Source organism: Rhodnius prolixus, unplaced genomic scaffold, assembly GCF_049639745.1.
Source record: "Rhodnius prolixus isolate KJV_2025 unplaced genomic scaffold, Rpr scaffold_11, whole genome shotgun sequence".
NCBI classification, from domain to species: Eukaryota; Metazoa; Arthropoda; class Insecta; order Hemiptera; family Reduviidae; genus Rhodnius; species Rhodnius prolixus.
In genome coordinates, this window is record NW_027411625.1 from 2221129 (window position 1) to 2247866 (window position 26738).

Consider the following 26738-nt stretch of genomic DNA (forward strand, 5'->3'; position numbering starts at 1 on the left):
AAGTTTTTTACAATGAGTCAATTCCACTTTTTTTAAAATCATATTTCCCAAGTTTTACCTTCTTTTACTGTAGAAAGTTTACTATAATTTGGAAGTATTGCCTTTATGTCAAATTTTACACTTTGTTATTATTATTATTATTTTTTTTTTTTCTTTCTTTCCGGCGCATCAACAGCTGAGGTTATTAGCGCCTCTAATATCTGTTCTTCTCAAACATATTTCTCCACTACTTGGGATGGCAGTTGTTCTTGTCACCCATGCGTATCCATCGCTGAACCTTGACCGGCAAGGTTAGTGGAGCTCCAGGTTACGAATAATGCCTCCATACATCCCCTCTTAAATCATCGACTCAGTCGACGAGGGGGAGGGTGGATACATAGTTGCCATCCCTTTTATTTTCCTCATTTCGAGGTTATCCAAACCCTTAGGCATGCCTCTTATCAGTAATATAAATTAAAATAATTATAAGTAAATTATCGATGTGCTTCCCTATAGTATATCATGTAGATTCAACTTGTTTCTCTCTTAGTCAAAAGGTTATTTGCTCTTGAAGGGAAGAACTTTTATAGATATTCCTTCCCCTGTTAATAGTCCTTAAATCTAACTGGGTGTAGTACTCTTATAAATATTCCTACACCCGCTACAATAGCTATACCTACAACTAAATACTGTACAGTTATACAATCATTCACGCCAATAAATACATTCACGCCAATAAATACATTCACGCCAACAAATACATTCACGCTAATAAATACAAACATGCTAATAAATACAAACATGCTAATAAATACATACACGCTAATAAATACATTTATACCAATAAAATTCTTTCACTCTACATTTATACTTTGGGAAGAGTACTCGATATTCCTCTTCCCTTTAACCTCTAAACCTAAACCTAATCTAATCTAAATTTGGTGATACATATTTATTCTCTTCAAGAAAGCAAATAACCCTTTTGTATATGAAGACCCTTCTTGCAACTTTGTTATTATTATTATTATTTTTTTTTTTTTTATTTAAGGCGCGTCAACATCTGAGGTTATTGGCACCCGGAGATTTTTTCAGTGCACTGCCGGCCTCCGGACAGTGTTCTCTCGTTACATCCATCACCGGACAGTGTTGTCTGTAAGAAGCTCCTAGGAAGAGAAAATCTAAGGGTCAGCAGCTGGATTCGAACCCGGGACCTCCGCGAGGGAATACTATTATTATTATTATTATTATTTGTTAAAGTGACTAAATTACTCTGTGTGTGGTCAGCATTATTCAAAAACAAAAAGCACTCAGAACTTCAAAATTTTATTATTTGTTTAGGTGCCTCTATCTAACCGGATATTAAGCTTTGGTACCATTTGGTTAGTCTATTTAGGCTAACTGGAAATGCTACTTTGCGCGCCTTAAATCATAAAAGAAAAGAACAGTGCAACTTGTTTTAAGTGCGACGAGTTTTATAAATTTAAAAGATTGAGAACCTTTTAATTAGAGGATAGAGTTACATATTTGCGAGTTTGGTAGACCTGTGTAGATAATTTATGGAGTCAAGTTTAAGAGAAACTAAAATTTGTCGCATTTTTGGTAACTAGACCGCTACTTACAGCCTTTTCAGTCTTAGAATTATAGTGTAGGAGGCGTCCGTCACTTTCTGTTTTAAACAAATTCTCGAAATTATTCCAGTTCGAGAAAAAGTAGTGTTCGATACCCATGCAAAGTCTACTGAAAATCGATAATACTTTATATATAGTCGAGCCTCCCATAAAGGACACTCTCACTAGCGACCACCTCCATTTACGGACCAGTTTTTGGATTTCCCCGTTTTACCCCTACAACACTTTCTATATAAAAGAACCTCCGCCTAACGGACACTCTACATAGCGACCGCGGGGCATTGATTTTGGGGAACGTATTAAATGTTTCACCTCCCACCAACGACCACCTTATTAAAAGTTCCTTTGACGCGGTGATCAAAATAATTATCCCCTCTCAAGTTTTTGTTTTTTTTCTGGTTTTTCCTAAAGTTTCCTATATAAGCTCCATACATCTTGTACCATTTTAATCATTTTTCAATATTACTTTGGATGAACAATATTATTGTTTCCGTTATGTCTCTCAAACGAAAGTGGTTAACTTTAGAAGAGAAAATAAATGTGTTGGAAGATTTTACAAAAGCCAAATCGAGCCATCGTCAACTTGCCGAAAGGTTTTGTTCTATTTTTCTAACAATAGATGATTGTATGATGATAATTTTACCATAAACTATTTTCGTTATGAATAAATGTGATGATTATTATAAAAATTATTAATTAAGTCAATAATATGTAGTTTTTGATAAATTTTTTGGATAATTAAGAAAAACTTGATGCATATCATATAGCTAAATAATTATGCAATTATGTACGTTTTTAGATCTATTAATAATAAACAATTTTTAAATAGATGTTTGGAAAAAAAAACCCATATTTTTTCATAATGAAACTTGCCTACCTCCTTCTAACGGCCACCTCCAAATAGCGGCCACTTTGCTTTCCCCCGCCAGTGTCCGTTATTGAGAGGTTCGACTGTAATCCTTTATTAGACATTACCCTACCAATTCCACTTTTATTTAAAGGGAATTAAAATTTAATGATTGTTTGTCGTTTATGATAATTTTAATTGCATTAAAAAGTCATGTGTTGACTTAGCTCTTTTACCGGGTCCACTTATTGGGAAGAATTCTCATGGAACCCCCATCCTTCAAGCATCCCTCTATTGTGCTACGAGATCTACATTTATAAAATCCAGATAACCCAGGTGCTAATTTGCTGTATAGTGTTCTGTGAGGAATTTTCTTTAAATAGGTTTCACTGATTTGTTTTCCTTATTTACTTGAAAATAGGGTATCCTCTTTTAGCTAAGTAAATTATTAAGTAAGAATTCCAAGTTTATAATAATTGCGACAGGCGAACATAATAGATAAGGTAGGCATTTATTTTTGAGATGTCGCCGCAAGCACGCCAGACCATATGTACACGATGATTAGGAGTGAATGGTTGCCCCAGCGGGTCTCCAACGACACAAAGCGGCCTTGATAGCTCCCAGCGGGGGAGTTGATGTTTAGTTAGACAGCGCTGCGCTCTGGCGGTGACAGCCGCCTCCTCAGACAGTGCCTTGCCACTACCCGGGACTCTTACATTCTTCCTTAATAGTTCCGTCAATGCTGCTTGCATCTTTTTCTCTCTTCATAACCAAACTCATCAAATCCGTACACCTTCGTAAGCAAAATAACATCCAATCCTTGACTCTTAAACGTTCCAGAGCGGTTTTTATTTTTTTTTCTTCACGATAAATGCTTCACCTGTATCAATTATTTTATTTTTTTCTTGACATTGACATGCGAAAATTTTAATATTTCATTTTGCAAAAGCCTTTACAATTCTATTTTCCAGGCTTAGAGAAATTGCTTCCTTATAACAATCAGCAGTATTGAGGAAATATAAGAATAATAGTATTTTTTAAATTTAATTAAGTTAAGATTAATTAAGTTAATTTTACAGTAAGTTAAGCGACTAAAACTAACGTCTATTATTTCAGGCAGGCTTTACATCCAACAACTAGGCGAACTTGGATGGAGGCGATTAGCAAACTCATACATTACTACAAAGTTCTCCTATTAAACAATAAATAAAATCCAAAGCGTAGAGACCGGGGAATCGAACCTAGTACCACAAAATACATATTAGCTTTACAGGTCTCACCTCTAACCCGCTCGGCTACTGCGGCGCCTCTTTAAACTAATTAATAAAGAAAATATAGAGCCTTGTTAACTCTAGGTTTTATAGTAAGCACATAATACTATAAATAAAGAGATGACGTAAGTGTAAAAGTCAAACAGATAGTAATTACGACTAAACAAAGATAAACAAAAACAAACTACTATAAACAGAAAATAATTTCTATGGAAGCAAACATTGTTGGTTTGAACTGATTGTTTATTTTCATAAAATTAACCACGTAATTCAGTGTTTTATAATTTATTCAAATCAGTAGAAATTTATTTTTAAAAAAATCAAATTAAAACTAACATTTATTTAATATAAAACTTCTAAATCAGCGCAGTTTAATCAATAATTTTTGATAACGTCTAAAGAGTTTCAGATTTCAATAACATTTTCAGTTGACATCTAAATTAATTCGTTATGGTGCTCAATTTCAGTTTGAACTTCAAATTAATTACTGATTAATTAATGGAATTGTCTAATGCAGCGGTCCCCAACCTGGGGTACGCGAAAGATTGTTTAGGGGTACGCAAAAAAGAGTTATTCTGGCGGAAAATGTAAAAAATCGAGAAAATGTTGCTTTAGTTTTGACTAATATTACACATGGCCCGCATATAATTTACTTCTCCTTTATTAACGCTTTGCTGTTTCAATTTACGACCCCTGCAATAGTTATTGGTTTGAAATGTTTACCTCTTCATAAATGATTTTTTTAATAGGAACATATCATATGTATATGTTCTTTACAAGACACATTATATTCAGATTGTTTTGCTGTTAATTTAAAGTTACAATACGTAAAATCAAGAATACGATTATTTATTATACATATATATGTTAGGGGTATACACTAAGGATACAATCAGGTAAAGGGGTATACTAATGAAAAAAGATTGGGAACCGCTGGTCTAATGTATTGGTTTAAATACCAGGAATCATAATCTCTCACTCGACATAAGTAGCTACTGCTTGGAATTATGGTTTTCACCAATAATAATAGGAGAATTAGAATGAATCTGGGATCAAGAGAAATTTATTTAGAATTTAGGAGTGTTTTTTGACTGGAAGGATTGGATTCTTGTAGATATTGGAAGCTTTGGCTTAGCCCCAAAGTTTCGTAAATCCAGGCAGGTTTCAGTATCATAGTGTAGATAAGTCGTTTATTCTTGTAGTGAAAGTTTAGATCGCTTGTCGTGAAGTCTAGAGAGAGAAGTTTGAATCGTCTGTTTAGTTCTTTACCGTTTAAGTCTAGTATGTGGGATTCCAGGTTAGGGCTTTTGTCCATGAAGAGTCCTAGGTACTTGATACAATCTGTTGTTGGAAGAGGTTGTAGTTCGCCTCAGGGAGAATGTAATGTAATTTTATATTTGCTTTCATTAATTTTAATTCTCCATTTCTTTAGCCAAGGCTCGAGGAGATTCTGTATGGGATTGAAGGGAGAGATAGGCAAGGTTCGGGTCCTTACAGGAGAGAGGATTGCCGTATCATCGGCATAAGTAAAAAGAAAAGCATGAGGATTGGTTCCTACCAATATTCCTATATCAGCGGTGTATATGGTGTAGAGTACAGGCCCAAGAACACTTCCCTGGGGAACACATTGCACGAACTGGAGTAACAAGGAGAGTAGGAATTTCCACAGATGACACTAAAAAAAGTGTCCAATAAGATAAGATTGAAGGATGAGAAAGTATGTAGAAGGTAGGATGCTCTTGAGTTTAGCAAGCAGTCCCCGATGCCAGACGCGATCGAAGTATTTTAAAGCGAAGAATTGTAAGTCAATTGAGGTTAGATCACTGTATTTGCTGCAATTCAGGACATTGTTTTGTTATACTTCTTGTATGTCCAAACATTAAGAGCCGCTAAAAGAAATATTTTGATCGATTACAGGTTGTAAAATTGATGTTATGAACGATTATGACTATTTGGGTGTTAAATTACAAAGGAGTTCAAGTTCATGTTCACTTTATAAACTTTGTAAAGTGTAAGATCTTAGTTTTAAAACTTTTTTAATTAATTAAACATTGCGTACATATTTTTCTCTTCAAGATTATTAATTAATTTAAAAGTTTTTCTTTAGGATTATTAAATTTTTGCCCAAATCTTCTAAATTAATTTCTTTTAAGCATTCAACTACCTCTGTAAGTACCAATTAAATTTAATGTTGCTTGGATAGAGCTTACTCATTACAATCAGTCTCTTTAAGCAGATTTTTACATAGTTATCATTTAAGTTCTGTCACATGATAATTCTATTAAATTTTCTTTACCTTTTATCGATAAAGATGTAGCTTTTCCTAAATTTTCTTTATAGAAGGGGTTTTAAAAACCAATTTTCATTTGTCTTTTCGGGTTTTGGGAAAATACTCCATGAAAGACAATTTTAATCCTTGATAAATGTGCTATTATATTTTCTCGTATATCTTGAGACAGACCATCCTTATTACTGTACATATTAACAACTTTACTGTATAATATTATTAATTAAAATAATTTTTATGAATTATAGGAGAAAATGTTTCTTTGATATTCCCACAGGTTGGGAAATGCTGGATTAACGATAAAACGTACATAAAAATAAGAAAATATTTATTTTGGTAATTTCAGCCATTTAGAAACGTTCGAAAAAGCTTATGTACTTTATTTAAATTTGTTTCTTGAACAAAGTTTAAATTTATTAAAACTGTCCGGTAGGACAGTTGTATAAGGGTTGATCGTCAAAAAGTGCACGAAAAAGCGTAATGTTGAAAAACACCCAACTTTGACAATTTTTTTCTCTTTTTCTATAAAAGATAAAATTCCCAAATTTTCTTTATAATATAGGGCAAATCCTCCTTTATAACAGTAATTTTTTCGTAATAGCATAGATTAATTAGTTTTCGAGAAAAACGATGCGAAAAATGCACAAAAACTACATTTTCAAAAATTCTTCTTCTTCTTCTTCTTCTTCTTCTTCTTGTTGTTGTTGTTACCTTTTTTGTAAACTGCGTAGCGCCTAAACGCACGAACCGATTTTCATGAATGAGGTGTCATTCGATTCGGAATTTTATGTAGATGCGCCTTTTGGGGGTCTCGACGCTGTACATCGAATAGGAGAGGAGTTAGCCCCCTTTATGTAAGGCCCCCTCCAAAATTATTATTACTAATTACTCTGTAAATCTTAGCCCGATTTTGAAATAATTTGGTAGGATGATAGAGTTAGGGCTCCTCTACGTAACATTAAAGCGGCGATCAGCTCTTACACTTGTTAAGGGAAAGTATAGCAATCGTTTCAAATTATCGACACGAGAACCGATTGTCATGAATGAAGTGTCATTCGAATCGAAATTTTGTACAGATTTGCACTTTAAAAGTCTCGACGCCGTGCCTCATAAGGAGGGGAGTTCGCCCCACCCAAATAAGGCCCTTTCTAAAACTATTATTACCAATATTTCTATAACGCTTAGTCCGATTTTGATAAAATTCAGCTCGAATAAGTTGTTAAAGCTCCTATACTTGGCTGTGAAGGACCATCAAGCTCTTGCATCTACTAAGAGGAAGTACTGCAATCGTTAAAATTATCAATGAGTGAACCTATTTACATTAATGAATTGTAGTTCGATTCAAAATCTTTGCCTTTTAGGGAGAAGTACTGTATTCGCAGTTTATTTTTCTTACTCCTCTTAAGAGGAAGTACTGAAATCGCAGTTTAATTTTACTTTTTACGTACAAATACCTTCCTATTTGATTCAAAACGCTTTCTCAAAAAAATTGTTATTGAGGATGGCAACTATAATCATTCTTTAAAAAGATCTCTCCAATGGTAGTTATGGTTCCGACTTAACACCTTATCAGGTTATAATGATAGAATTGCTTATTCAAATTTTAAAAAAATCTGTGAAGCAGATATATAACTTTGTAAAATAGACAAAAATGAAAATCTATCCAAAAGGTACAAAAATCTCTTTAACAAAAACTTACAGTTTAAAATGTTAAGTTTGTGTACCTTTTGGCGTTTAATCAACCCTTATACTTAACATTTTAAACTGTAAGTTTTTGTTAAAGAGTCCTTCTAGAAGTTTTAAACAAAACAATAAATTCATTTTATAATTAGAACTTTTATAACAATTGATATTATTTAGGTTATTATACTTCATTAAATTTTCATTATCTCTTCTAGAATTTATTAAATGTCACAGACTTTTATGATGCCCTTTTTTTTATTTATAATATATTTAGTTGTTAAAATAATAATAAAATGTATGTAGCAGTTTCATATACAATACATAAATAATAATTCCCCTTAACAAGTGTAAGATCAGATCGTCGCTTTAATGTTACGTAGGGGAGCCCTAACCCTGTCATCCTACCAAATTTTATCAAAATCGGGCTAAGATTTACAGAGTAATTAATGATAATAATTTTGGAGGGGGCCTTACATAAAAGGGGCTAACTCCTCTCCCATTCCATGTACAGCGTCGAGACCCCCAAAAGGCACATCTACATAAAATTCCGACTCGAATGATACCTCATTCATGAAAATCGGTTCACGCGTTTAGGCGCTACGTTGTTTACAAAAAAGGTAACAACAAGAAGAAGAAGAACAACAACAACAAGAAGAAGAAGAAGAAGAAGAATTTTTGGAAATGCCGTTTTTGCTCATTTTCAGCATCTTTTTTCTCAAAATCTATCAAATCTAGGTTGTTGCAATAAAATTACAGTCATAAAGGAGGATTTGCCCTATATTATAAAGAAAATTTGGGAATTTTATCTTTTATAGAAAAAGAGAAAAAAATTGTCAAAGTTGGGTGTTTTTCAACGTTACGCTTTTTCGTGCAGTTTTTGATGATCAACCCTTATACAACTGTCCTACCGGACAGTTTTAATAAATAGAAAATTTTGGAAGGATGCGCTAAAAACATTATTATTATTATTTTTGTTATTATAGAGAAAAAAAGTAAAGCATTTTGATATGTACTCCTGTGTTTCAGTTTTCGTGAAAAGAGACCTAGGAGATGGCTGCAACTGAAATCAGGAAAAATTCCTCAAAACGCATTTTTATATGACGAACGAATTTGAAATCAACTTTTCAATTAATAAAATCGATTAAATTTAATAAAGATAAAATATAATACTGCACACAGAAAATAAAAAAAAACAAAAAAGCCAACTGTTAAAGACAAGAGCCTCCAATTAACTGGGCCCAAAACTCATTTACCCAGCCAGTAATATTTTATGGTAATTCTACACCAGATAGCACCACTAATCTTCTATCATGGCCTTTAAATATGAAAGAGATGAGGCCTTCTCCGTGGCTATTCAGCCGAGGAGGGTTTCTTTATTATTATTTTTTTTGTGCGCTAACTCGAAACTTGTATTCTCTTGCTGTTCTTAACATCGTATAGAATTTTTTGAAATTGAGACGATGTTAAAAAAATTCTGGTGTTTACTATGAATATATTATGAATATTACTTTGTAGGCAACGACATATATATTATTTATTAATTCTACTAATATGAGATGTGGCTATTAAATAACGAGACTGATACTGCTACAGTAAAACTATGCATGCGCCAAATCTTAACGACCGACAGCTGTGCAGCGTAAAGCCTTCTCTTTCGATTGTGCAGCGTCTCACGTGTTTTGTAGAGAAACCTGTCTGACCGGAATCGTCCGTCTGTGTAAGAGGTGTTAGTTTCGTTTTACCGAAAACATGATACTACACATGTAGTAGAGCAACGAATTGTCGTGAAATTTCACATCAAAACTTGGTAAAACCGCTACTTAAACTTATCTTTTATTTAAAAGAAGTTTATGGTGACCAATGTTAATCACGTGCGCAAATTTTTTGAGTGGTTCAAGCGTTTCCAAGATGGCCGAAAAGACGTCGGAGATGATGACCGCCTGGGTCGCCCTTCCACATCTAAAACGGATGAAAATATCGATTATAAGTGATCAACATCACTACCGTGAGGTGCTTGCTCAACTCCGTGAAAGAGTAAGGAGAAAAACGACCCGATTTGTGGATGAACAAGTCACGGGGTTCTCCATCAAGACAACGCGCCGGCTCACACTGCATTGTCTGTCAAGACGTTTCTAGCCAAGTACAAACATTCCAGTTTTAGGCCATCCGCCTTATTCGCCTGACCCTGGCCCCATGTGACTTTTATCTGTTCCACAAAGTCAAATCTGCATTAAAAGGAACACGTATTTCAGTCCGCTGAAGCTGTGAAAGAAAAAGCGGCACGCGTCACGCAGGAGCTCATAGAAAAAGACTTCCAGCACGGTTTCGAACAATGGTGAATTCGCATGGAGCGTTGTAGGGATAGGGGAGGGGTGTATATTGAAGGTGATAATAACTAAATATGTATAAATTTAAAATAAAATGTTTTACAGCAATAGTCTCGTTATTTAATAGCCACACCATTTTCATCTCCATCTTTTCAGTGGTCGTCCTACACTACGTTGTCCTCTAGGTCTGTGTTTATTGACCATACAGGTACTCTTGTAGTTGCCATAAGATTAAGATGCTCCCTCCATCTATCTTTAATTTCCTCTATAAATCCGTTAATATTGTATACATATATCCAATTCCTTCCGTCTGTCAACATTCCGTATTCTCTCTCTTTTTGTGCAACCCTTAACTCTTCTGAGGAATCGCATCTCTGCATTTTGTAGGTTATTTTTATCTCTAGCTCTCGTAACCCAAGATTCGCTTTCGTAATTGAGCAGAAGTATACAGCAATAGTTTTGTTTCCGGTCTCGTTTTATTTTTAAATGATCTGTATATTACACCATAGATACATTGAAATTTACTTATTTTATTTTGTATAACATTATCTGGATGAAAGCTGACCTCACAGCCCAAATAATTGAAATACGAGACCTGTTCCAGTGGCTTATCATCTAGTTATTACTATTTTAGAACGAAGTGGGTGCTTTCCATGGTGGGCCATATCCTTTGTCTTTGAAACTGACAATAAATTTTGTACCTATAAATTAGTAAGGTCAACCCTTGCTATGATATCTGTAATCTCTATAAGCAAAAGAGATATCATTTCAACTAGGAAAATGTTTAACCAATAACTGATTAACGATTTCTTTAACTATGTTTTGAAAGACTTAAAGAATTTGCATAATCCGGACGTTAAGATGAGTGTAAATTATTTTTCACAGCCACAAAATTGGCTATACTTAGAATGCCTGATGTTTACAATGTGTGTGCTATATTTGTTTAGGCGAAATTTAAGATTTAATCACATCTTGATCTTCTTGATTCTGTTGACAACAGAGAGTGTTCAACTCTGGTTGCCAGTCACTTAGGTTATTTTAACATCCGTGTTCCTCTAACAACATTTAGCGATTTAAGAACCAAATTGTTATTAATTATGGCTATTTCGACCGTTACTAGCCACAAAATAATTGAAACAAGGACCCCATCACTATTACAAATTTATTTTCAGAAACTCCGGCACGATTGGATGAGAAAATGTAATGGAATTTGTCGGCCTAGTAAGAACTAATGTCTAGTTTCCTACTATTTTGCTGGTATGGTGATTGCCCAGAATCAAGTAGATCTGGAATTTATGAGAAGAAAGACAATCAGTATGAAATGAAGAGGAATCAAAACAGAATATGTGGCGGTCGGAGGAAAGGTATTAGAAGATTTAGAAATTGATGGAGATAAAAGTTAAAAATGTGAGGGATTTTTAGCTATCTGGGCTCAATTTTTAGATGAGCCAGAAGGAACTGGTGCGGATTTGCAGGCAAAGTAGAAAAGCTCTTAGAATTCATTGAACGCCAGTATTTCTAGCAAAAATTCAATTAGACTCTTCAGCTTTAGTATTGATGTAGTTCCATTTCTACGGATCCAAAACTTGGATAACCTCCAAAAAATCTAAAATAAAAGAAGTCAAAATGGAATATTGGAAGAGATGTACTAGAAAAACAAGATCCGATCGCATGTATGGGCATAAAGAAAAATCTAAGATGGTATGGGCACGTACGTCAAATAATCCCCAAAACAATGGACCGAGAAAGTCCAGATTTGCATACCTCCTACCGAAAGAAGTAACTAGAAGAGGACGGCCTGCGCCTCTTAGCGCGAAAGAGGAAATCGAGGGGGATAGAGGCTTGTGGGACGGAGATTGAAATGATAGGAGGCTGTGGAAAAAACTATTGACTCGAGGCGAACTCTTTAGGGGAAATGACGTAAAATTAAAAAGTATTCAAAATGAAGAAAAGTAGAATTATCACCAAAAATAAAAACAAAGATCTTTAATTTTCAAAAGCTTCTGGCAAATTGTAGATTCTTTTTCAGCTTTTCTGCCTTAACTCCGTTTTACTCTGCTTTATTCCCAGAGCTTGTGATCCTGAGTTAAAACACCTCACCATCTCCATCTGCTCATCAAATTCAAAAAAAAAAGTATTGATTTTCCTCAACGATGAACAGTTAATTTAAATTAAATTTGCATTTTGGTTTATCCAGTCTGGTAGGTTTTTAATACTTTCAAGTCAACTCTGTCAAACTTGCGGCTCTCAAACTAAATTTTTGTGGCCCACGATGTTCTCTGAAATAAAATTAGAATAAAAAAAAAACAATTGTTATGAAGAAAATTGCGCTTTGGGGGGTAGATCCAGGCAATACCTTACCCACAATTCCCTCGTTAACCCCTTTAACTCCAGAAGAAGTAAATATACACGTAGCCCTTTACCTGGAGACCTGCAGGAGTGTATAAAACGCGTTGACTCAGTTCCGGGTGACTTTTGTCAGCCACTCTAAGTGGAATTAAAGAATTATTCAGTTTTAAAAGACAACGAAGAAGTAGGAATTCTCAAAATATATTCTTATTTAGGTGAGATTTACTCAAAAAAATTAAAAAGTTAGGTTCACCAGTTTTATGTTATTTTGGGAGTACGTATGTACTTTTGTGAGCAAATATTTACTTCCATGAAATTAAATAAAACGGCATACAGATCAAGACTGACTGGATAAACATCTATCTGCCTTAATGAAGATTTGTCTGTTCTCAGTCTCTGAATCCAAGATATTGGCTAGTTTCGGGTGAAAAAGAATCATTTTAGTTTTATAAATACAATTAAATAGAATAAAAGTTTAAATAAAAGTAATTGTTCAGTGTTTTAATTATCCCATCCATATTCTTGAATCCTCATTTCAGAATATAAATTTAACAAGATTTGTAAATGTAATGTTGCCCGCATGAATCTTGTCTTTAGCAACAATTGGCTCGTGTTTAAATTGAGTTTGATATCCCTGGTTTATGTATTACCACAGTTTTTAGTCTTGTAGGTTAAGCTACACTATTATTCTATTGGCTAATTGGCTAATTAGCCAATACTAATTGGCATTGGCTAATTGTATATTATATTGTATATTGTATACTAACTGGATTATAAACTAAGCTACGAGGGGCACTACTTATATTTTGAGCCTTGGCAACACTTGAGTGTTGTCAGGTGCTATCTGACGTTTCCACTTGAAAGTTTGACATTTTTGACCATAACCTTCTTCAGAACGTTTTGTTATTTGAGCGCGATTTGTGTTGTTTACAGTCACTTGAAAATTGTGTCTCAGCGACAAAAATGGAATTAACTCGTGAAAATTTTCGTGCAATGATTTATTACGACTTTCGACGTGAATTATCAAGACAGGAGTGCATCGATCAACTTACTTCCACTTTTGGCGATAAAGCCCCATCCTTTGCCACACTGTGAAACACTGGTACAACGAATTCAATCGTGGTCGTCGTTCGCTCATCGACGAAAGTCGTGAAGGTCGTCCAAAATCAGTTGTTGTGTCAGAAAACATTGAAGCTGTGTAAAAAACTAATAATGCAAGATCGTCATGTGGCATACTGTGAGATTGAGGCAACCTTAGGCATTAGTTCCACCAGCATATATAAAATATTGCATGATCATTTGGCCGTGAAAAAGGTTTGTTCTCGTTGGATCCCACACAATCTGACATGAGCCGAAAACTAAACAGCAGTCGACTGTATGGGTGTTTCAAGATGAACCAAATCCAACAAAAGTTGTTCGCGCTCGAAGCACTTCGAAACAAATGGTCGCCTGTGGCAACAGTGCCTTTAAAGGAACGTAGAACGGTCAATTCTGAATGGTACACAACCATTTGTTTGCCGGAAGTCTTCGATGAAATAAGGAAAACAAACAAGCGCCATCGGATCATTCTTCATCAAGACAATGCCAGCTGTCACACATCTCGTCTAACAACCGACTATTTGAGCAGTCAAAAAATCGAATTAATGGGTCATCCGTCGTACAGTCCTGATTTGGCACCAAATGACTTCTTTTTGTTTCCGAACGTCCAGAATAAATTACGTGGACAACGATTTTCGTCGGCAGAAGAAGCCGTTGATGCATTCAAAAACCATGTTTTGGAGGTGTCTCAAGCGGAATGGAAAAAATGCTTTGACAAGTGGTTCGAACGCATGTAGAAGTGTATAGATCATAAAGGAGAATATTTTGAAAAACAATAAAGTCATTTTCAATGACAAATTACTGTTTTTTTATTATTAGGCTCAAAATATAAATAGTGCCCCTCGTATGTATAAACTAATTGGCGTTAGCAATACTTTCACAAAATTATCAGCTGTGAACATTCACTCTTAGAACTATTCTCTAAGGTTCTAACTCACCTAATTCCTTTTAACTTCGAACAGTTTAGACATATTTTTTAATTATAACCACAATTAAACAGTTCAGGAAAACTGTACATTATACTGAAATGGAAAATTACAAGGCAGTCTATGCATAGAATCGCTTCTCGAGAGTAGACATAAAACAATGTTTTCTAGAAAAATGTTCAATGGAAAAACTTCTAAATCTATGTGTATGTTAATAGTATTTACGAAGTTTATAGAATAGCTTAGGAGCCATTTACGAGAATGTGAACAAATTGATCGAATAAAAGAATCACTTCCGGATAAAGCAATTCCTTTAAACTGGTTTTTAGCAACATATTTAACAGTGACCAAAGTGATAAAACCGTACGATGTGTGGCTATTAAATAACTATTGCTATAAAACATTTTATTTTAAATTTATACATATTTAGTTATTATCACCTTCAATATACACCCCTCCTCTATCCATACAACGCTCCATGCGAATTTACCATTGTTCGAAACAGTGCTGGAAGTCTTTTTCTGTGAGCTCCTGCATGACGCGTGCCGCTTTTTCTTTCACAGCTTTAAAGGACTGAAATCCGTGTTCCTTTTAATGTAGATTTGACTTTGGGGGAACAGATAAAAATCACATGGGGCCAGGTCAGGCGAATAAGGCGGATGGTCTAAAACTGGGATGTTTGTACTTGGCTAGAAACGTCATGACAGACAATGCAGTGTGAGCCGGCGCGTTGTCTTGATGGAGAACACTGTGACTTGTTCTTCCACAAATCGGGTCGTTTTTTCTTTACTCTTTCACGGAGTTGAGGAAGCACCTCACCGGTAGTAATGTTGATTAATTATAATCCGATATATTCATCCGTTTTGGACGTGGAAGGGCGACCCGGGCTGTCATCATCTCCGACGTCTTCTCGGCCATCTTGGAAACGCTTGAACCACTCAAAAACTTGCGCACGTAATTAACATTCATCGCCATAAACTTCTTTTAATAAAAGATAAGTTTCAGTGGCGGTTTTATCAAGTATTGATGTGAAATTTCACGACAATTCGTTGCTCTACTACATGTGTAGTATCATGTTTTCGGCAAAACGAAACTAACATCTCTTACACAAACGACGGTTCCGGTCAGACAGATTTCTCTACAAACACGTGAGACGCTGCAATCGAAAGAGAAGGCTCTACGCTGCACAGCTGTCGGTAGTTAAGATTTGGCGCATGTATAGTTCTTCTGTAGCAGCATCAGTCTCGTTATTTAATAGCCACACCTTGTATTTATAATAAATACTATTTTAAATCATAAGTTGGCAATATTTTTGAAATATTGTATGAAATTGTAGGCAGTAGGATCTGATTTGGATTACTGTTAATTTTATTATTATTAAAAACTAATCAAACATCAAAACTAATAAATATAAAAACACTAAATTGAAATTCTGCCCGATTACAATAATTACTCAGATTATAGGAGAGTTAAAGAAAAAGTAAGTTTTAAAGTTGTTAGCGTAAGTGTAACTGTTCTGACGCAGATATTTTAAATATCCAAGAAATAGCTAGTGGAGGGTTAACATGAATGGAATTAGCCAGGATGGCTACCATTGGTCAGACACATTACTATTGGCCACGCCCACCAGATATGCCCAGGTGAGTGCCTCTACCATGTACGGACGGCGCTTGCTTAAAAAACATACAACTGACCCTGTGACGATACTATTCCTATCCTCGTCATCATTTTAATCCCAAACTCCCACAATGCAACTGTCTCTGCTATATAGAATCACATTATGAACAGAAAAAGCGATGCATTTTTACTTGTCTATTGTCTCTTATGTCTTTTACCGAATAGCTTGTTTTTGAAGCCTTTTAATAATATCTAAAGCATTTTTTCGTGGATTAATGTTTTTTTATATCGTGAAAGGAAAAATCAGTAACAAGGCTATAAACTAAGCCTTCGTAAAAATTGGAAATTGCGCTTTAGGCTAATGGAAACAAAGAATAATAACTATAATTTTAACAATTAAACTTCGTAGGCTTACAGTAAATTTATAGGCAAATCAATAAATACTATGTAAGTTTTACTCGCATTCAAAAATTTATACAATTGAGATGCTCATCGGAACATAACTACAAAATAGAAAAGATTAAACAATCTAAATGTTAGTAGTAGTAATAGTCTAGACGCCATTTTCAACAAAAGTGAACAATCAATCGAGTTTAGAAGTATTTACGGTCAATGAATTTACTTCAAACTCAATTTTATGAACACACATAAATTGTGTGAGTCGTTCTTTTTAATCAAATCTCAAAATGCCTAAAAATCGATTTATTAAGTGGTAAAAAAAGGTAAAAAAGCAAAGTAATGCCTATTTTTTACAGGCTGGCTTTACATCCAACTACCAAATTAGGTGAACTTGGACGGAGGCGACTAGCAAACATATTTTACTCGTACTACTAAGTTCTCATACGAAATATTAAATAAAATCCAAAGCCTAGACCGGTAATCGAGTACCCAGTATCACAATATTAGCTCTGCGGTCCTCGCCACTGAACCGCTCGGCGCAATTATTAAGTAGTATTTTTTGGTAAGATGATTTTTTAAGTTTAAACATTTAGTTCCACATTTGTTTCCTTATTATTGTTATCAAGGTGGCAAGAGGGAACAATATTCAAAAATGGCACGTTAGAGGAAAGAATTATCCTCCCCACTCTTCCTGAAGTGTTACTAATCAATTTTTGAAAAAAATAAATAAATGTTATGAATTAAAGTTTTAGATCTACATAAAATTATATCATAAAATTATTTATATTGTTTCATTTGTTAGTGGTATTAAAATGACAACTTATTTAGTTAGTGGTATTAAAATGAAAACTTATTTAGTGAGTGGTATTAATATGACAACTTATTTAGTAGTGGTATTAAAGTGACTACTTATTCAGTTAGTGGTATTAAAATGACAACTTATTTAGTTAGTGGTATTAAAATGAAAACTTATTTAGTTGGTGATATTAAAATGACAACTAATTTGTTTTATTAAGAACTTAATAAACAGTAATAATAATAATAATAATAATATTAAATACTAAATAATACTAAATAAGTTTTCAGTTGGTGATATTAAAATGACAACTAATTTGTTTTATTAAGAACTTAATAAACAGTAAAGACCTTTAATTTACATTCATTTGTAATGAGATTTGTACGTAAACTATAGTTAATTGATTTTTTTTCATGCTCTTATGTGTAAATTCAATTAATATTGTAATTTGAAAACTTATATCCTGCTGGTAACGTACGATATTATCTTCGGAATTTACAATATTAATCAATCATTTTTGTGTCTAATAATAAAATTTGGATGTTTTGAAAATAAATGTGTAAATGAAATACAGTAAAACTGGCCGTTTGATTGTTCCACATCAGACTTCGATATTAATTATCGCTCTTTGTCAGAAGTTTTGTTAAAACTGACAAACTGGACATGGCCAAGTGTGGACGGCTCATCTCCAAGATTCAAAGGAAACTACGATTTCTCTCAGTGTATAGTAGAAAGCTAATTCCAATAATGGTGCGGAAACATCTCACTAATTGGTATAAGAGCACCCCTCTTGGCTTTAATAAAGACAACTAACAGCCATACTCGGACACTATAGTGATCAGGGACAGAAAAAAAAGAGCTATGGTTAAAAGAAGAGGAAACACTTTCATTCATTCCGAACTATAACAGTTCTGATTGTTCTAATTCTTGACAAACTTGCAGATTTTTCTTAACTAAATCCTCTTCTTCTTCTTCTTCTTCTTCTTCGCGTAAGACCATGGCTTCCTGTAGCAGCTGGTTCCAGATATACCTATCCAGGACCTTCCTTCTCCATTGCTTTACTTGCATTTTTTTCTTTTAGGAGATCCTACTCCATCTTTAGTCAACCTTTAATCCTGCCGCCACCGCAGACGATGCCTCTCTCTTAATCATACGCCGCCCAGATGACCTATACTTTCCATAGTGCTCTCCTTTTCCATTCTGTGGAGGTTTCCTAACCGTTGTAACCTTCCCAATTTTATCACTGTATCCAGATTATTCTCATTAAAAAGCTGTTTCAAGTCAGAATTGTTCCAGCTACGATAAACACTATTTTTTTGTTTTACTGCTGGCCCATATTTGCGTCTTAACTGATTTGTTTTCCACCTATTAATCATTCATCGGCTACTGTCAATCTCCAAATCTCAGAACCATATTTAATGATGAATCTGAGGACATTTTTGGCGTTAAAAGGTGGCTTCCAAGATATTTAAATTCCTTTACATCTTCAATTAAGGTGCAGCCGGCTTGAAGTTGTCTTTGCCACCTCGTAGTAGTAATTGCCTATTTTTTCAGGCCGGCTTTACGTCCAACTACCACAATTAGGTGTCGTGGACGGATGCGACCCGCTAACATACTTGACTGTGAATTTCTTTTTATTAACCAATAAATAAAAATCCGAGGTCTAGAGACCGGGAATCGAACCCAGTACCACACAATACATATTAGCTTTACAGGCATCGCCTCTAACCACTCGGCTACCGTGATTGTAAACGTATATTTGTTTCTTTTCACATTGAATCGAAGCCCAAGATAACCTTTCTTCTTCTAGATCAGTGAATGCGGTTTTTAGTGCAACAGCAGATCTTCTAATGTGCACCAAATTTAGTCTAATTGCCTTCTAAACTCGAAAAGAGATATATAACGAATCAAAAAAACTTCGAGAACTTGTTGGGGAAATGAATATAGTAAAAAATGCAATGTTTTGGACGAAGAAACGCTTGCTGCATTGATTAATACGGTTTGCAACAAGTGGATACCCCGTTTCATATGCTTGTTGGAGGGTCTGTCCAGTGATATCTATACTTCTACTTTAGGCCGTGGTTGGTTTCGTTACTTTACTAGGTTGAAATACTTCTATTGGTGGAAGTTAATAGTAAATACGGGCAAAAATATGTGCATAATCTCTTTAAAAAACAAAACAAAAACAAAGGCCAATCATAATGCAGAAAATTAATGTTCTAAATCTCTTTTTAGAATGGTCACTATCAGGATAAATATTCAGGCTTTATACCATGGACTCAAAACTTACATTCATCGAGCACGACAACAATGCCTGTGAAAAAAGTAGGGCAGTAAAAGGTTTTACAGACAACAAATAGAGGACCTAAATTTAGCATCCTTACAAAATACTCATCCATATCTGAGTCATTGTAAGGCCCAGCGCTACAAGTAAGATCCATATTAAAATGTTATTGTTCTAAAACTACAGAGGGTACAAAAGAACGTGTGAACAGTCACGTCAGAAGTATAGCGCAATATGTCACACAAATTACTTTTAAGCGTACAAAAAATTTATCGCAGTAATTTTTTAATTTTATCATATTTGTATTGTTTTTGGTAAAAATGTTACCCGATATAGATGTTAAATGAAATTGCTGATGTTATTTTGGTTTGAGATAAAGATTTTGTACATACCTACATCCCACGGCACCGCCGCCACAAGAGGCTAATTGTGCCTTCCCCTTTTTTAGGTCTGATAGTCGAAAACCTCCACTTCTAAAAAGATTGAGGACCTTCCCTACCAGTTCCTTTTGCGCTACTATCTCCTTTGGCCTCAAAGTTCCAAAGATATCGTAGCGCAGTCTCTCGATTGCAACGCAATCGAATAACAGGTGAGAGGCCGTTTCCTTTTCTTCCTGACACAATCTGCACAACGGTCCTTGTACAAGGTACTTTCTGAGCCTGCTGTACCCCGTGAATAGGCCTGTAATCAGAGTAATCTGATTCTCTTTGGTTCTTTGTTTACACAGCAAGAGCCGTATTTAACCCCAGGAAGAGTCACCCAGTTCTTTTCATGTTCTCTCCAGATCCAATCTCTGAGAGCCGCACAAACTGCATTCTTGGTGATCCCCAGGACTGGTTCCGGGCCAATGAAATGAGTGTTAGCTTCGTTTATGGTCAGCTGATCGGCTATTTCATTCCCCTTAATCCCCACATGGCCCGGCACCCATTCCAATCGGACTTTATTGTGCCGAGCCAGTAGTTCTAGGGCCTTTTTACATTTCCAAACCAGGGAAGAGGTAGTTCTGAAGGAAGTAAGGGCCTTCAGTGCAGCTTGGCTGTCCGAAAAAATGCCAATCTCCCTATTTCTAAAATCCATTCGCAGGTTTTGATGGCAAAGACCTCGGCCTGAAAGACGGTGGCTGGAGCCATCCGTGAACCACATGATTCCCTTCCGGTACTGTACGTACTGTCCAGTTCACCCTCCATTCAGTCCTCCATCTGAGGAATCATTATGTAAATATGTATGTTTTGGTTGAAATTAAGGCCACTTATTATTATAAAAGATAGCGTCTCTCCAACGGAACAATGATGGTTTTTCACAATTACTTCTTGTCTAATTTTATAAATTTATTTACAACCTATATAAACTACAACATGTAAAGATCTCGAGTAATCACAGATTGTTTGCTGAATCGTGATGGTTCCAGCGCCACAATCGAGTAGGCATGCTGAGAGGGGCCAGCCAATGCTGGAACTCTTTGGAGGTTGTAATGAAGGTTAGGATTGAGTTAAAAGGTCGCGGGATCATCGTCGTCCTTGTGCTTGTGCTGTAGGATTAGGATGTATGGTTAGGCTATTATGGAAATTAAGGAAGCCGAGAATGTATTAGGTTATTGACAAAAGGGATATTCAGGTCTGTATGAAGGGTTAAATCGGATACATAATAAGGAGCGTTGACGATATGCCGAAGGACCTTAGATTGAAAGGATTGGATTCTTTGGATGTTGGAAGGTTTCGCAGAGTCCCACAGCTCAGCTCCGTAGGTACAGATGGGTCTTAGTAGTGTCTTGTATAGAGTCAGTTTGTTCTGTACGTTCATGGCTGATCTCCGCCCTAGCAGTCTTCGTAGTTGTCCGTATCGTCTATTGAGTTCTTTTCTCTTGTCTAGTTTAGAATAGAATGTAAATTGGTACTTACCGTCCTGGTACCAAGAATCATGTATATTGCCTTTGGTAAACAGGTGTGGCACTGTCGAGCCTGTAAAAAAAAAAAAATATCGATAAAACATAACAGACTTCTTCTGGATTAAAACTTGATCTTTTGGATCAGATCAATTTGTAAAAATCACTTTGTCGTGCTCAGGAGAGTACAAAATGGATATTTTTGGGTTACAACTCAAAATGACGATTACACTACACGATTACAATATCTTCTCATACTTATTAGAGTAAGAAAAATTAAATAGACTGAATGAAATTGACCAAAATTTACCAACAGATGAATCAGTGACTAAAAAACATGAAATCAAGTACAAAAAGTTACAAGATTTTGAATTATCCCGCATATTCAACCAAAATTTTACACGGGAATAATGCGGAGCAAATATTTCTGTTTCTGTTCAATACCAACAACTGAAATTTAGCTGAAACTTCACCCATTTAATTTTAAAGAACCAACGCGAAATCTTATAAATTTCCAGTTCTGAGAGTAGGCTTGCAAAAAAGAAAAAAGCGAAAACATAGTTCGACAGCGTTTCTAGCCAAAATTTGAAAGTAGAGAGGGTTTAATCCATAGGATAGATGGCAAGTCCAGACCAAAAATGGAAATAATCCCAGGAAAAAGTGATAGATCCAGGGAATTTGGCACTTAGTACTCTATTTAAATATAATCATCGCTTCTGGTAGCGTAGGTAACGGCCCAAATCAATAAACCTGAATCAATGAACCTGATTTCGCTTAAGCGTTTCTTTTTTTTTTTTTTCAATTTTATTAAAAATTTAGAAGAGTCCAAGTGTAAGTTTAAGCAAACGTTTAGTGAAAATCTATATTTTTAAAAATGAAAAATATTTGCTAGAATTAGAGAAAGAGTTAATCGTGAGTGTTTAAACTATTACATTGCAAATCTGCTTATACTTACAAGTGCGCTCATTTAAGTGTGGTGAAAAGGTATCTTTACACAGAGGTTCTTCCGTACCCTAAAACACACAAAATAAACATAATTACAATTAATTTACAACAAAAAGCCTAGCGCCATGTCTTGTCCAATATATGAGCCGTTTATTTTGAAAGTGGGGCAAGTCCATTTTTGAAAAAATGAAGATAATGGTAATTATAGATAAAACTTAGTATGATCTTTTTATCTGTAAACAATTTAGAGTCAAAAAAATTCAGAATCCTAATATTTGGGAGATGGAAGTTTTAGCTCTTAACAATATTGTAAATATGTTTAATTTGAAAATGGTGCTAGTCCATCTTAGGTTGAAATTATTTAACCGCACAGCAAAATTTAACTCCGGTTGCTGTATGGTGAAGCAAATGTGATGGTTTAACATCATGTCTGAATACTCATAATGTAGGGTGTTTTTATCTATCCTATCTTTGATATTGGTAATCGGTAATTGTACAATATTTCATAAAATTTATTATTATTTAATAATAATAAGTACATCTTAATTTTGTGTTTCGATAATAACACCAACATCGGGAAATTTTAGTACTATTGGCTCTGAAATACTGTAAATAGGCTTAAGGTATAAACGTATAAAATATGTATACCAGTTAATACAAAGTTTTATACACGTTAAACAAAATAATTTGGAAATTTTCCTGTTTTTTATCCATTATCCGTCTATTCGAGTATCCGTCACGTGTCCGGTCCCGGTCATGACGGATAACCGAGACTCCACTGTACAATAAATGCAGACATGAAGTGCCAATGTACAATACATTTATAACCTTCAAAACAATAGTATAGGGAAAGCTTAAGATTTGAAGGATACAGAATGCAGGGAAAAAAAGGAGAGGTAAAACCTGCAGCTAGTGTTGAAAGTTAGAGAAGGATGTGTTTAATTCTTTTGTGTCTGTAGGAGGATAGAAGGATCTGTAGGAGGCTATGTCGCGGCAGAGTGGATTAGGTAACAGTCTAAAATGGATAGGAGTTTGAGCAGACGATTTTGGATATAGGAGTGTACGGGGGATAATGGATGCAGTCTCGTGGAGTGAGTCAATGGCGAAATTTTGCTGTGGTATCTTGAGCAACTTGAACTTAAGTTATTAATACTTAAGGAAATACGTATACAAACTTTTTGATGTACTTAAATAATGGATGGGAAATAATGGATTTCAATTGTTTTGTTAATATTGGATTTTGAGTTACAATTTTAATTGACAAATAAATACATAGAGACCATTTTGTAGAAACCATTTTTTCGGACTCAGAGAACCTCAAAATGGATTTTACCCATGAAAAGTCCAAATTAAAAATACGCACGTTTACAATATTTTCTTGTTAATTAAAAAGAAAAAATCACACAAAACGAAAATTTATAAAGAAATTGAGCAATTATATTCAGGTGGCTCTAAAAATGGGAACAATGTAGGTAGTGCAGTATTTGAACTTGTTGAAATGGCAAGGCGAGAAACAATGAAGGATTCTGTTAAAACATCTCTTGTATGTTACTTCTGGTAAAGACGGAAATTAGGTATCTAATCGGACAAAACCGAAGGACCAGATCATGCCAATCAAATTCCGTAATAGCTAAAAACTAGAAATGTTTCAACAAGATGAAGTCAAAGAAAAATCAAATCTCTTTATCAACCATGTTGTTAAGTTCAAGAAGATTTAGTAGATTACAAATGTATACTGAAATAAAAAGAAAGATTTTTTGAGCGTTTTGAACCACATTCAGAGAGTTTGCAACCATATATTGACGGAGAAAATATAGTTTCAAAGTCCGTCGCGATTGGGTTGCTCTTACTCAAATTGAATGTAAATCTTTGGCAACAACCAGAATCACTTTTTCTGACTGCGTTACTCCAGTCTTTTAAAAATTAGGTTAAAATTCGATAAGACAACGATCTCTTTTATATTTACAAAAGTTAAAAACAAAATAAAAGAGTATTAGAAAGTGAAAAGCAAATTGAAGATAGAACTAAATTAGTGAGTTAATATCCGGTAATAAGCGTTTATCACTTCAGAAGAAACATCTGTAAATACGAACTTGCGCATTCAACAAGCAATCATCATCTTGTCAGTTAGTTAAGTTACAGTTAGGTTATATTACTTTTGTAAAACAGGAAGGTTAACAGCCCATTTAACTATGGGGTTTCGTTTAGCTTGCGGAAGTGAAAAGACCGTGGGATGGGTCAGATGATGACAACATCCTAATAAGGAAATGAATCGGTTTGCCAGTTTCCGATCATAGAGATCTCTCCGGCCGGCAATACCACAGAGTGGTTGAATAAGACAAACAACGTCTCTTCAAGATTCAAGATGGTGGAGTTTTTAAACGTTGGGGGAAGATTTCAATTGCCTCTCGCTCCCAATTTTTTAATACTTAATCATTTTTCTATATTTTCAGAATAAGTTATGCATTCGTTCAGATGTGGGTTTTAAATAGGAAATATTTGTTTTTATTTCTGAGTCCCAAGACATTTGATTTAACAAATTGGTCTGCATTAAACGAAAGATTGCAAGAAATTAAAATTTGATATACGATTTAGGTGCCACAATACAGAGATTAATGGGCGAGGAATTATTAATTCTAAGGCCGTATTCTTCTCGGACAGTCAGGCTGCTCTATGAGCTAGTAGTTCTTACCAGGTCAATTCAAGGCTGGGAAATTAGTGACCAAAACAAGGTCTTTCTGGTTTGGGTACCTGGTCATTCAGGACATAAGGGGGAACGAAATGGCAGATTTATTGGCCCGAGAAGGCTCTGTGGGACACTTCGTCGGCCTGGAGCCCTGTTTTGGGGTTTCGAGGTGTGTTAAGTCTGCGGCCATTCACTTATGGGTGCAGAGTAGGTCTCAGGAGTGGTGGTTGGCCAACACTGGGCAGAGGCAGGCGAAGGAGTTCATTAGGGACTATTCACCGAGGCTAACTGCAGAATTAATCCGTCAAGGCCGCGTGCGGCTATAAGGATAAATGTAGGCTTATTAACTGGCCACTGCAGGCTCATTAAACACATGCATCGCATGGGCCTGGCCTCTGTAGGTTCTGTCAGGAAGAAGAGGAAACGGCACTGCAGGTGTTGTGTCAGTGTGAGGGGCTTGTTTGGGCTAAGGATGTTACTTCTCGGGGAGGAAAAACCAAGGCCTGGTGATCTTTACCCAGGAGTCGCTCTCCAGAATTAAGAGTCTAATTAAACGGACGTGTCTAGAGGGCGAGCTCTAAAGTTGGGGAGCCTTTGACTTCCTTATTTTAAGACAATCTACTTTAAAAATTGACTACTTGTCCATCTAAAAGAGTTTTCAATGAATTAAACCAACTTGATAAACTAACACTGTTGAGTGCTCGTGAACACGTTTTCTTGTAAAACAAACTTAATTTTTCATACGAAGATAAAAGGAATCCTGGAAAATGATATACCGTTTGAAAGCCCATTAAACAAGGAAACTTTTTATAAAAAGTGCCAGCACCTAGGTCTGATAATGATCACATAAGGACCTAATGAGTTTTCTTAAAAATTTCGATTACTTTTATTTTCCCAGTTTCCGGAGGAAGATTGAGGCTGTTTGGGAGCCACAATAGATCCAAAGGGGTCGCAGTGGCGTAGGTCTTAAGGCTGCCCTAATTCAATGTATCTAGGTGCCACAAATCATCGGATCCGACAGCAAAACTTTTGGACAAACACCAGCCAACTGTAAGTACAACGATACTGAATAAAATTTTCATTCTTTTGAGTTTTTCTCGAAAACGGCTCCTACGATTCCCTTTACACTTGAATCGAATGAGTAATCGATTATTTTTATTTTTTACAGTATTACAGGAAATGTTAATTTAAGAGCACTTAATTTATTGGCGAGGTAGATGCAACCATCTACCCATAAACCCAACGGTTTATCTCTAATGTTCCCATTTTTAATTCATTGTCTTATCACGCATAAATTTAACTATCTAGCAATCATTGAGCTGTAAGAAGCTTCTTGGTCAATAATAAAAAAAACGTAAGACCGATAGCTGGATTCGAACCCGAGATTTCTGCGTGGGAATCCAGTGCTTTAATCAAATTCCTTAAGTCTCTCTTATATTTTAAATTTTTAACATCAAATATTAACTACTTTATAAAATTTGAACTGGTAAATTGCTTTTACAGAATTTCTAAGCAGTCTATGGTGACAGATATTTATTAGCTTAAACTGCGGTACTAAACTTTAAACTGTTAGGGTGCCGGCAGTTAGCGTTTTCTATCGATTAATCATTTAAACTGACAGAAGATCTTAAGTTTAATTGAGCAAGATTCTTTATCAAATGTTGCCTTTTCATCTCTCTCGTAGGTGTTGAGAAGAGCACATTTTCAAAATTGATATTTTAATAGTAAAAAACG

The 26738-nt window shown here is 35.1% G+C and overlaps 1 protein-coding gene across 4 annotated transcripts in view; it reads right to left on the reverse strand.

Annotated features, from left to right (window-relative positions):
- Positions 1 to 26738, reverse strand: part of LOC141459189 (uncharacterized) — a 71838-nt gene that overhangs the window by 22674 nt on the left and 22426 nt on the right. For all 4 annotated transcript variants that reach the window (XM_074137951.1, XM_074137950.1, XM_074137952.1 and 1 more), the window contains exons 2-3: positions 22329 to 22386; positions 21390 to 21449 (exon numbers count right to left, since the gene is read on the reverse strand). In XM_074137951.1, coding sequence (XP_073994052.1) covers positions 21390 to 21449; positions 22329 to 22386 — 118 coding nt within the window. The remainder of the gene's footprint in view (positions 1 to 21389; positions 21450 to 22328; positions 22387 to 26738) is intronic.